This window comes from Asparagus officinalis, unplaced genomic scaffold (assembly GCF_001876935.1).
Source record: "Asparagus officinalis unplaced genomic scaffold, Aspof.V1 AsparagusV1_Un775, whole genome shotgun sequence".
Taxonomy (NCBI): domain Eukaryota; kingdom Viridiplantae; phylum Streptophyta; class Magnoliopsida; order Asparagales; family Asparagaceae; genus Asparagus; species Asparagus officinalis.
In genome coordinates, this window is record NW_017973034.1 from 26,500 (window position 1) to 38,777 (window position 12,278).

The window sequence follows — 12,278 nt, forward strand, 5'->3', positions numbered from 1 at the left end:
TTTTACCAAAATTTGAACAACCAAACCGAACCGCCTATAATTCAAAACCGAACCGAACTGTTGCAAGTCGGTTCGGTACGGTTCGGTTCGGTTTGTTTGGTTCTAACTTCATCAAACTTCTTATCAAACAACAAACTGTGTAAAGAAAAAAAATATCAACAAAGTAGGAGATTATGAAGTATTAAACACTGATATAATGATATTGTTTTCAACCCATAATGATCCAAAAAATAAGTTTAGAGTTCGAGTCTTTGACTCTTTGGGGACGGGTCGGGTAGGGTTTGAGATCAGATTGGGTAGTATTGCACTATATTCGGTCGGTTCGGGTCGGTTCGGGTTGAAAAGTTTTCAAACCGACCCGAACCGCCCTACTCATAAAACCGATTTTTTCGAATCGGTTCGGTTTGGTTCGGTCAGTTTTTTCGGTTTGGACCGAACCATGCTCAGCCCTAACCGGGACTACTTTTAGCTTGCCCATTGCTGAACCTAAACTTCAAATGACTTTTCTATATTGCCGATGGTTATTAGCCGCCAACATGCCCGTTACGAAGAAGAAGATTTCTAAACTAGAAGCGGAAGCTGTAGTCCAAAGAGTTATACCTTCTAGAAGAGGAAAAGAGCCTACTACATCTTCCCGTAAAGGAAAGCAGATAGCTAATTCAAAGGAGAGTGACGAATTTGAAACGTCTAGTGAGGAGGATGAGACCGAAGGTGAAGCAGAAACCGATATTCCTCCTTCTCCCGTAACCCACGGAACTCATCGGGTTTCTCCACCTAAATCACTCGGTGCTCCTTCAAAGCCGATACAGATGAAGGAGAAGACTATTCCTTTGTCATCTTCTAACAAGATGACTGTCAGATGGCCTGTGCAGGAAGAAGAAGAAGAGGAGGAGGAAGATGTCACCCCGCTCATTAGCCGGAAGAGATCCCGATCTCCTGTTTCTTCCGAGGCTCAACCCCGCCCTTCTCAAGGAACTAAACTACGCATGAAATTTTGTCATGAGAGTTCTGAGGGTCCAAGAGATGCTCGTCTATTGAAGAGAATTAAGAAGACTGTCCATCGACAACGTAAACTCCCCCCTTTATCTGAAGAGGAGTTTACCCAAGACCTTCCGGTTGACGAAGGAGGTAAAATTTCATTCTTGTCGCTCTTTCATTATTTTATTTTCGAATATAAAATCTTATTTATTCTTTTTTTGTCGCAGGTGGGCAAGAAGAAGAAGGAGAAATTGTGCCCGAACCCTCATCCCCTAGTTTAATGGACTTTGATGAATCAAGTTTCACTCAATAGGTGCATAGAGCGATGAGTGAAGAACCCGTCGGTATAGACACCGTTATTCCTCTTGTCACTACATCGACCCCGCTGACCGCCGACACAGGTACAAATATTTTCTCATTTGGAGGGCAATTCCAAGAAATCAGTGAATCAGAACATGTCTTCTGCTAAAATGTGCACTTTATCTTCTTTTAGTTAAACTAAAGGAAGTGGATGCGGGTAGTAATATTGTTGATCCCACCGCTGTTGTTGGAGGTAATTTTTTTATTCAGTTTGGTTCATTCATACCCTTACGTATGTACTGATGGGTCTTTCTGTCCCGTAGATATCCTGCAAATGAGCCAGGAGACCAGGAAATTACTCATGATGTGGAGATCGGAGACATTAGCGAGCATGATTTCAATCTTAATATCTCCGAAGATGACCATCAACGTATTTTCGATCTGCTGTCAGACCAAGCTCCTACTGCTACTACAGGAGCAACTAATAGAGTTGGTTCAACTAAAGTAGGTACATCAGAAGGTATGTACCTTCAAACTTAGGTCTTCAATTAACCTCTTGTTTCTCATTTTAATAATTAAATAAGAATCTTAGTCGTAGGACCTATTATTGAAGTTGATGCGTCTACTATCATTGGTGCATCCGACCAACCTGAAGGCCTGGGTTTCCTACTTTTGACAGGTCCCCCGGCTGAAATTGAACCGCCAGCTATTGTTCCTCCGACTTATGATACTGCTGAGACTGAGCCCGTTGCAATTTCTGATCCGTCCCTACTTGTTCACGAAGTCGGAGTGTCGAAGGCAACTGTGGAAGAGCAAATCACCACAACTACTACTCCACTTGGTACATCATGTCTTTAATGTGTTTTATAATTTGATTCACGCCTTTGGAATATTTATTCATCCTATCTCGTTTGTAGAATCTACTTCTAAGGGACCTGTCGATCTGGACCCGAAGCCGTCAGAAGCCAAAACTAAACAACCGTCTGATGTGGCGAATCAACCGCCGAATATTATTCCTGAACAAACTTCGGTTGCTGTGGAGCACGTCTTAGCGTCGACAAGTCAAGGTAATTAAGTCATGGAATTTCCCGTTGAACTTAGGATAATCACATTCGTTGCTATGTATGCGCCTATAAATTTTGTATTGACTTTATCTGTTCTCATCGCAGCTCTTCCCTCATCATTGTCCGATCGTATCCAAGCTTTATTGGCAGACAAAGATCCAGACAAAGCTGTCATTTGCTCTGATCTTTAGGGTTTTATCTTTTTCTTGAATACTATTGTCGATCAAGTTATCCTCAAAGTATCCTCTTTCGAGAATTTTAAAAGATCTCTCGATCGCCATATCTTAGGAATTAGAGAAGACGGATATGCCGAGTTGGCCGATTTGATCGAAACTTATTTAATCGACCTCAAACAGAATGTTGAACATTTAAGGGATCTTCGTACCACTGGCGTGTCTTCTTATGTTGCTTCTCAAATATATTTAAGACTACAGGCGTGGTGTGATTCTTAGAAATCAGCTGAATTCGAACTCTAAAAATTAAGGACCCGTGTTAGTCAGATCAGGGTAAGTATTGCCAAGAAGGCACAAGCCAAGATTGACTTGCATCAGAATTTAGAGTCAGGTTGAGCCGAGATAGCTCGCTTGAAGGAACAACTTATGAAGGCCGAAGATGCTCATGAAGCTTTGGAGTCTGAGCTGGAAGCATTAACTCGAGCCGAGTCGAACCTATTTCAATAGCTGAATCTTCAAGACCAAATACTTGCTGAAAAAGAATAAGAGATCATCAAACTTCAAAGTGTTAACGAAGGGAGTTTTAAAGCTAACTTGATAGCAGAGCTTGAACAGGCTTATACGATAGAGCTCTCCAAACTTAAAGATCAAATTCATCATTATAAGCTGTTGTAATTTGAGAATATATATATATATATATAATATATATATATATATATATAGCTTTGTTTGAATACTTTTGATGAATATAGTGAACTCTTTGCTTATTAAAATTTTATTACGATTACTTATTCCTGTTTAGAGTAAGTAACGATAATACTTATAGGATTTTTGGTAAACCCCCAACCCTCAATGGGTTTGATGTGCCTTTACCGACTACCGTTTGAGTCGGGCTAGTATGTGAATTATCTATATCTGTTTCACATATAACGTTAGGCTAAAAGAATTAAACTCTCTTAGACTTTAGACTACAATATTGAATATGTAGGCTACATGTGTTAGATGTAGGCTTATCTTTATTAAGAGATAGAGATAACATCCCCCATGCATGAACGACATGGATTTTAAAATGTAAGTTGGTTACATTTCCTAGGTAGGAAAATGAACCTAGGATTAGAAAGAAAGAATTGGATATTCTATTTCTCAATCTCTTATTTGTTGGTAGAGATAAACCCAAAAAATCAAAGGAGAAGAATTTTATATTCTATATCCTGGTCTCTTGTTTGTTGGTAGAGATGAACCCAAAATCGGAGAGGAATAATTTTATATTCTCTCTCCTGGTCTCTTGTTTGTTGGTAGAGATGAACCCTAAAATCGAAGATGAAGAATTTTATATTCTCTCTCCTGGTCTCTTATTTGTTGGTAGAGATGAATCCCAAAATCGGAGAGGAAGAATTTTATATTCTCTCTCATGGTCTCTTGTTTGTTGGTAGAGATGAACCTAAAATCGGAGAGGAAGAGTTTTATATTCTCTCTCCTGGTCTTTTATTTGTTGGTAGAGATGAACCCCAAAATCGGAGATGAAGGATTTTATATTCTCTCTCCTGGTCTCTTATTTGTTGGTAGAGATGAACCCAAAATCAGAGAGGAAGAATTTTATATTCTATCTCGAGATGAACCCAAAATCAGAGAGGAAGAATTTTATATTCTATCTCCTGGTGCAAAGGAAACTCAAAGTGAGATCTCCACTTAGAGAATGAGGAAGAATTTTATATTCTATCTCCTGGTGCAAAGGAAACTCAAAGTGAGATCTCCACTTAGAGAATCTGGACTAGTTTGAATAATCCTAACTGTCATAATGTTTGATTATTCAACTTGAAAGTGGACCTTTCATTCATGGAATGAAACGAGAGGAGATTTTGGTTGTGGTTCTAACTGTAGTAAGGTTTGACCAAGTGGGAGTTGAGACAATTTTACCTTTAATAGGCTAAATTGTTCAAATGGAATTGAGCACCTTTCATTTATCGAAAAGGAATCTCAGTTTTGAAGATGAGCCTCTTATTCATGAAAGGAATCGAGAGGGGATTTTAGCTTTGACCCTAACTGTAGGAAGGTCTGACCAAATAAGGAATGGGAGTGGGGTACAAATAACAATGGGACTGTTGACTTGTACACATCACTCAGTGGGAATTTTTGATCTCAAACACAAGAATTCGACACGACAGGATTCGGCGATTGATATGGACCAATAAATTGGAATTTTCTTTGATATTGAATCATACTTTCAGCATCGGGAATGTTAAAAACTAGATACAATAGTAGTTTGAAGGATTTTAGTCGATGGATTTTGGTGGATCCACCGTCGATTAATTCGATCGGCGAGGGATTTTAGAGTGTGGGGTTATGAATCATCTAATCCCCCACAATTACACTGTGGGTGTTTCATGAGGAAAGACCAACTGTATTTTGTCGTTGAATCTCATCTAAACAAAATGCTTGGAAAGTCACAATGGAATGTTCTTAATTACCTAGGAAATAATTAAATTACCACAGTGAAAGAATCTTAATCATTTTCATAATAATTAAGAATGAATTATTCAAATGATCAGTTTCTATTTATAACAATCAACTGATCTCGGGTTATCCTGAAAATATCCAACACATGATTCTCTAAGAACTTCCCGTTTTACATAGATTATCCTGAACATACTATGGATAGTACTTCTTCAGGAACTTCCTATTTATTGGCATCATTAATTTGTTATCATCCTGGGTGATCAGGCGATACGCACCGTTTGAATAGATTGTTTCTATTACAAACGGTCCTTCCCATTTGGGTTAGAATTTTCCTTTCTTCTTGGAATTGAGAATCACGGGTCTCCGAACGGCAAGAACCAGATCTCCTTCCTTAAAGCTTCATCGTCGGACTTTTTTATCAAAAGCCCGAGAAATTCTAGCCTGATAAAACTCGATTTGTTACTGAGCTTCCAAGCGCTTTTCATCTAACATCTCTAATTCTTCGAGACGTTTCTGGTGATGTTCTTCTATCGTCATTCTCGTTGCGAGAGCGATGCGAAGAGAGGGAATTTGTATTTCTAAAGGAAGGATAGCTTTGCATTCATATGTTAAGGAGTATGGGGTTGCTCTAGTTAGCGTACGGACAGTTGTACGATAAGCCTATAGAGCTTCACCGAGTTTGTCATCCCAGTCCCGCTTATTGACTTTCACAAGTTTTGCCAAAATCTTGATAACAATCTTGTTGAAAGCTTCGGCCAATCCGTTAGCTGTGGGATTATAAGCAGTCGATGAAATGTCTTTAATTTCGAATTTATCGCAGAATTTGATAAATGCATTGCTGACAAATTAAGGACCATTGTCATGCACTATTCACCTCAAGACACCATATCGATATATGATGTGATGTTTAATGAATTTGATAACATCACTCGTCTTTACTTCTTTAAGTGGAACTGCTTCTGCCCATTTCGAGAAGTAACCAGTAATTGCCAGAATAAAACGATCACCTTTAACCGAAGGTGGGAAAATAGGGCCTACAATATTCATTCCCCAAGTTTCAAATGGCCACGACGTCGCTGACGGGTGAAAATATTCCGGAGGCTGGTGCATATAATTTGCATGTATTTGACACACTTGGCTTCGTCGGGCATAATCGACCGCATCTTTTACCATGGTAGGCCAATAGTATCCCATCCTTCTAAGTCGATCACAGAGTTTGGGACCGGGCTGATGTGCGCCACATGTATCGTCATGCACTTCTTTGAGTGCTTCTTCCGCTTCTCTATTAGATAGACAACGGAGTAATAAACCGTCATATGAACATCGATACAATATTTGTGTTGTAGCTTTGTAAAAAAATCTTGGTGCTCTGCGTCGAACCGAATCCCTTTCTTTTACATCTTCAGGTAAGATACCGTGTAGGACATAATCGATGATAGGGAAATGCTAATCTCGAACTTTGGGTTCAACTCTTGTTGAGTGTGCTTCTTTGATACTTGAAGTATAGATGGGCACAATAAGCTGGTGAGTTCTCACCATGATTAGTTGTTCCGTATCGGGCGGTTGAACCAAAGATACTGATAATACTGGCAATGCATCTACATATGCATTTTGGAGACATGGAACGTACTCGATGAAAAATTCTTCAAATGAGCTTGCTATCTCGATGGCTACCTGGTGGTATGGAATCAGATCTTGATTTCTGCCTTCATATTCTCCTCGTATCTTGTTAACTACCAATTGAGAATCACCAAAAGCTTCAAGGTATTTGACCCCTAGCTCTTTGGCAAAATTAAGTCCGATTATTAATGCATTGTACTCAGCCATGTTATTAGAGCATAGTTCGGTCAACGAGTATGCTCTAGGCAAGACATGCTTTTCCGGGGAAACTAAAACGACCCCCACCCCTGAGGAAATTTTAGAACATTCGGGTGTATTCGCTACGTTAGTTGCTCGGGAAGCCCCATCGAAGTATAATTATCACACTTGTTGATGTCTTGTGGTGTTAACTTTGTGAGTTTCATCCGGTAGATCATCATACAACTCGACTATATCTTTTGTAGGGTTTAGCGCCAAAAGATCGCAAATAGCTTATCCCTTAACTGACTTTTGCTGCTTGAAATGCAAATCATATTGTGATAAGAGTAAGGCCCACCTGGCTAAACGCTAATTCATGGAGGCCGGTTGAGTCATGAACACTCGAATCGGGTTTACATTGGAAATGATATAAATTGACTGTCCAACTAAATAATATCGCATTTTTTGGATCGCGAATACCAGGGCGAGGCATTCTTTCTTGATCATCAGATAGCGAGACTCGGCTCCTACTAATGTACAACTTAGATAATACACAGCTTGTTCGTGACCGTTATCGTCATCTTGTGCAAGCAATGCACTTAACGAATGGCTCGTCGCTTTGACATAAATCAAAAACGGTCTGCCGATTTCGGTGCAACGAGAATAGGCGGATTCGCTAGATATGTTTTGATATCATCGAACGCCTTTTGACATGCTTCATCCCAAATGAACGACACGCCTTCTTTGTGAGTTTAGAGAATGGCTGACACTTTCCGGAAAGGTTTGAAATAAACCTACGGATATATGCCAATCGACCTTGCAGTCCTCTGAGTTCTTTAAGATTTCTTAGGGGTTGCAATTCATGTGTCTCCTTTACTTTATTAGGATCGATATGAATGTATTTTGTAGTGATGACGAATCCAAGAAATTTACCACTGGACATTCCAAGGAAGGACTTAGTTGGATTCATCTTCAACTGATGGCTCCTCATAAGGTCGAACATCGTCTTCAGATCATCAATGTGGTTATTCTTATTGTGACTTTTAATGACCAGATCATCGATGTGGCATTCAACGATTTTCCGAAGGTGCTCATGAAATATTTTCATCATTGCTCGTTGGTATGTGGCTCCGGCGTTCTTCAAACCGAATGGCATAATGGTATAACAGAAAACACTAAGGGGTGTTCTGAATGCAGTATGCTTTTCATCGTTTGGGTGCATCTTGATTTGATTATATCCAGAAAATTCATCCATAAATGACATTCTCTCGAACCCGCATATGTTGTCAATAATGATATCTGTAATTGGTAGAGGAAAGTCGTCTTTAGGGCAGGTTGTATTCAGATCTGTAAAGTTAATATAGATTCTGATCTTTCTGTTCTTTTTCAGGACTGGAACAATATTGGCCAACCAATCAGGATGTTGTTGTTCTCTGACGAAGCCTGAATCAATCAGTTTCTTGACTTCAGCTTCTATTGCCTCTATAATTTATGGACGAAACTGTCTTTATTGTTCTTTGACAGGTTTAACATCCGGTTTAATGTTAAGGCTGTGCATTGCCACATTTGGGTCAAGTCCCAACATATCTTCATAATTCCAAGCGAAAATGTCGATATACTCTCTAATAAGGGCGATTAGTTCCTCTTTCTCATCCGGCGGAAGATCACCGCTAATAAATATAGGTTTCGGATTAATTTCGTCACCCATATTAATTTGGACTACTCTATCCTCAGTAGGAGGTTCTCTTTGTTCAAATCGATCGCCATATTGAACATTCATGTAATGTACCCAGGGATCTTCCTAAGTGGATAATTGATCATCTTCTTCTGTAGTAGAAGGATCGACTACGGTCATGTTCGACATTAATCTTTTGAACGTTTCTCCGATACTAGTGTCAGAATTCTAAGTTGAAGTATCGAATGAATACTCACTTTTATTTGTTAGCTGGTTAATGATTTGCCAGCAATATTCATCATCAGATGACGAAATGTAACCCAAACCCCTTCTATGGATGTAATAATTATCAGGTTTTCCTTTCGGTACATAGGTAGGACGGGGTGGAACCCTGGCACCTTGACCAAAATGAAGACCTTCACCGAGCAAGAGGTCATATCCTTGCTTTCTCATGTAGTCATTTGCTTGTGAACTATACCTAGAGAAATACCATCCGAGTCCTTCATCATCTGAATTAGTGTCTAAGAAAAGATCGGGGGTTGGGGATGGTTCCCCCTTTCCAAAGATTATTTCTTTTTCACCCCCTGTCTTTGCGGGTAGGATTACAGTCATTCCGACTGAATCTTGGATGTATTTCGTCATCGTGCAGGACGAAGGCAATGGCATGTGTAAGTCTGGATTGTCATATAATTTGTGCAATACATTATCAAGACAACATGAGTACTCTAAATCATCATTTATTATTTTATCGGCAAGTTGCCAGTTACAACTTTCATCCGATGATTCACTACCATCAAGATTGATTACAAGAGATTCAATGTCATTTAGTACAAGACCTTCACTATAATCGAGCCCAGCTTCGGTATCAGCTTCTTCTCTGCTATCCATGCCATGAGCCGATGGTTTAGTATCGGATTCGTCACCATAAACAAAGGAGTCGGTAAAGTGATTTTCTAACCCCTTAAATGGTTGCTTATCCACGACCACCGTCTTGACCTCGTTGTTAGTGTCAACATACTTCAGACACTGATGAAGGGTAGAGGGAACTATAAGATTACTGTGGATCCATGGGCGACTTAACAGTAAATTATAAGAAGTCTCTGCATCGATCACATAATAAGTGACCTCTGACTTCAAGTCTCCGAGTTGACACTTCACCTGAATTTTTCCCAATGGCCTGGATCCACTAGTATTCAATCTGTAAATAACAGTTCCTGTGGAGGCTAGCTTATTGGCAGGAATTCCAAGGTGGTACATCAACCAAAGTGGTATGATGCTGACAGTGATACCCGGATCAACCTGAATCCGGTTGACAACGCTTGAGCCAATATATCCAGTGAAGTATAAAGGCCTATCATGTTTCGAATTCTTGACTTGCATATCTTCTTTGGTGAAAGCAATGTAAGGGAATCTGAGTGAGAAATACCTCAGAATCGGCCAAGGCTTCTTGTAAAGCTTGTCTGGTATCTTTCGAAAGGCGCAATAACTCGTACAGTGTGATCCTTGCTGGGATATTAGCTAACTGAGTCATGACGTCGAAACGATATGGAACGTTCGAGCTTTCCGGTTTATCTCGTCCAATCGATCAATTAAAACGAGACTGCCTTGAAACTTGAACCTCTTTATGTTGGGGTTCTTTTTCCTTTTGTTTAGCTGGTTGTTGAGGTTTTCCAGCAGCCACAGGAGGAGTTGCAACTACCCCTAGCTCTGCAAGGGTTTTAGAAGGCGCGGCTTTTACCACCCCCTGTTCAGCTAGTTGCTCAGATGCACTTGGGTAATTAAAGCGGTATTCATTCCCGCTCCTTGTAGAGAAAGATTCTTACTCCTCCTCAGAAAGCGGTAGAGCTGGAATTTCCTCATCATTTTCCTCAGGAATTGCCGAAGCTCCGAAACAAGACTTCTCTTTTCCTTTGCCCTTTGATTTCTTCTTAGACGTGGATGTTGTCCATTGTTCGTCTTCAAGTAAATCAGGATGAACCCAGAGGATTTTGCCGTTTGGGGTTGTATGTGACACAAGTCCCTTTTGGCGCTGTTCGTGAGGGTCATCGTTGACGATTTGCATTTTAACTTTTGATTTAGGTTCGGGCTGGAACCAGGATAAAGGTACCAAACCAAAACTAATAGATATCGCGTTTGCACCCACTTTCTTCTCTTTCATCTTTGGAGTCACGATACCAACATTGATCAAGGTTTGTATTTTGTCTTTTAAGACATAACACGCCTTGGTAGGATGATGAACTCTTCTGTGATATGCACAATACTTCGGGTCATTAGTCTTCTTTGCCTCTTCCTGGTTTGTGACTGGTGGAGTTTGATCTTGTTGTTGTCCAAAAGATACTTGAAGATGACTGGTACTTCATCATCTTTAAAAGAGTATTCTTTCGGGAACCTGGGTTCTGAAGCTTTGGGTTGCCTCGGGGGCTGCTGATTCTGAGTGGTGCTAACTGGAAAGATGACTATTACAGTTGTTGTTGCGACTCTTGTGATGTTTGATGAGCATCAACAGCAGCTGCGGACCCTCTCCCTCTGCCTCGAGGGTTAAAATTTTGTTTTTGGGGATTAGCTGGTGGCTGACCCCTCTCCAACTTCTTCCTCTTGAGAAAACGCTTGGCCTGTTCGCCTCGTAGCTTCAATTCTTTCCATGTTTTAGAAGGTACAACCCCCATGACTTCTAGCACATCTAAAGACAAGTTATTATGACATGTCTAAAGGATGAACTCTTCTGTGAGTGGATCTCTACAATTCACCGCCTTGTTCCGGAATCGTTTGACAAAGACATCAACTGACTCCTCGTCTTTCTGCTTCTCGTCCAGCAAGGTACCAATGGAGGCCTCGGTATCGTCGTCAAAGAAATTGGTGAGGAATAGTCCTTCCATATCATCCCAGCTAGTGATACTACCCGGCTTAAGATGGCGGTACCAATCGAAGGCGGGTCCACGAAGAGTCCCGACGAATGACCGTACCATTAAAGCTTTGTTTCCAGAGATTACACTAAGATAAGATTTGAAATATATTAGATGTTGCGTAGGTGAGCCTCTGCCATCAAAAGGAGTAAAATTAATTAGACTAAATTTCGGGGGATAAGGGATCAAATCTCATTCTCTTGGGTACGGGTATGGGATGTCTGTTTTCTTCACTTCTTGGGCTATCATCAGAGCATTGAGTTTGCGTTTGAGATCTTGCATCTTCTTGTCCTCTTCCTCATTCTTCTTCAAATAGATTTGAGAAGGTTGAGTAGATGGCTTAGCCGTACCCCTTTCTGAATTGTCTTTATCAGAAGGAGGATCAGCAAAGATAGTTTCATCTTCCCCATTGTCATTATCGATCTCGGTTATACGTACAGGTATGGTATCACGCCGGTAAGATTCAGCTTTTTGACTTGATTTTGGCTGTTGATGTTGTTGCGCTTGCAAATCCCTCATCTATTGCATCGTCAACTCCATCTCAGTCTTTATTTCAGCTCTAATTTCTTCGCGCTGTTTAGCTAACGCTTCCTACAATATCTGAGCTAGTTGATCTGGTGTAATTGCAAATGATTCTCTGACTTACCCAACACTGGATGTGGTATCATTCGAGGTAACCGTAGAACAAGTATCTGATAGTTCCTCGTCCGAAGATAACCCTTCATGTATTTTCTTATAATCTCGACGTCGGTTGGCCCTTCGTTGTAGCCGTGACATCCTTTGGGAAAGACCCTGCTCAACTCTCCCTCTTGGAGAGAAATCAGGATCCGGGTTAACTGAATGTTGCTTTCCTCCACCGGTCATATTAATAGTGACCTCTGGGAACTCATCTTTCTGAATTGTAGGTTTCTTCTTATTGAAATTGTTCGCG

At 40.4% G+C, this 12,278-nt stretch overlaps 1 protein-coding gene across 1 annotated transcript; it reads left to right on the plus strand.

The window, feature by feature from the left end:
• The first annotated feature begins 536 nt into the window (after positions 1-536).
• Positions 537-1,291, plus strand: LOC109828158 (sister chromatid cohesion protein PDS5 homolog B-like). Its single transcript, XM_020395188.1, has 2 exons — positions 537-1,128; positions 1,206-1,291. The coding sequence occupies exons 1-2, from the start codon at positions 537-539 to the stop codon at positions 1,289-1,291; spliced, it is 678 nt and encodes a 225-aa protein (XP_020250777.1).
• Positions 1,292-12,278: the final 10,987 nt, after the last annotated feature.

Bases quoted from the DNA above. Each gene is read 5' to 3' on its own strand.
- LOC109828158 (XM_020395188.1), top strand. From the start codon at position 537: ATGCCCGTTACGAAGAAGAAGATTTCTAAACTAGAAGCGGAAGCTGTA. The intron at 1,129-1,205 runs GTAAAATTTCAT...TTTTTGTCGCAG, and splicing joins CCTTCCGGTTGACGAAGGAG to GTGGGCAAGAAGAAGAAGGA.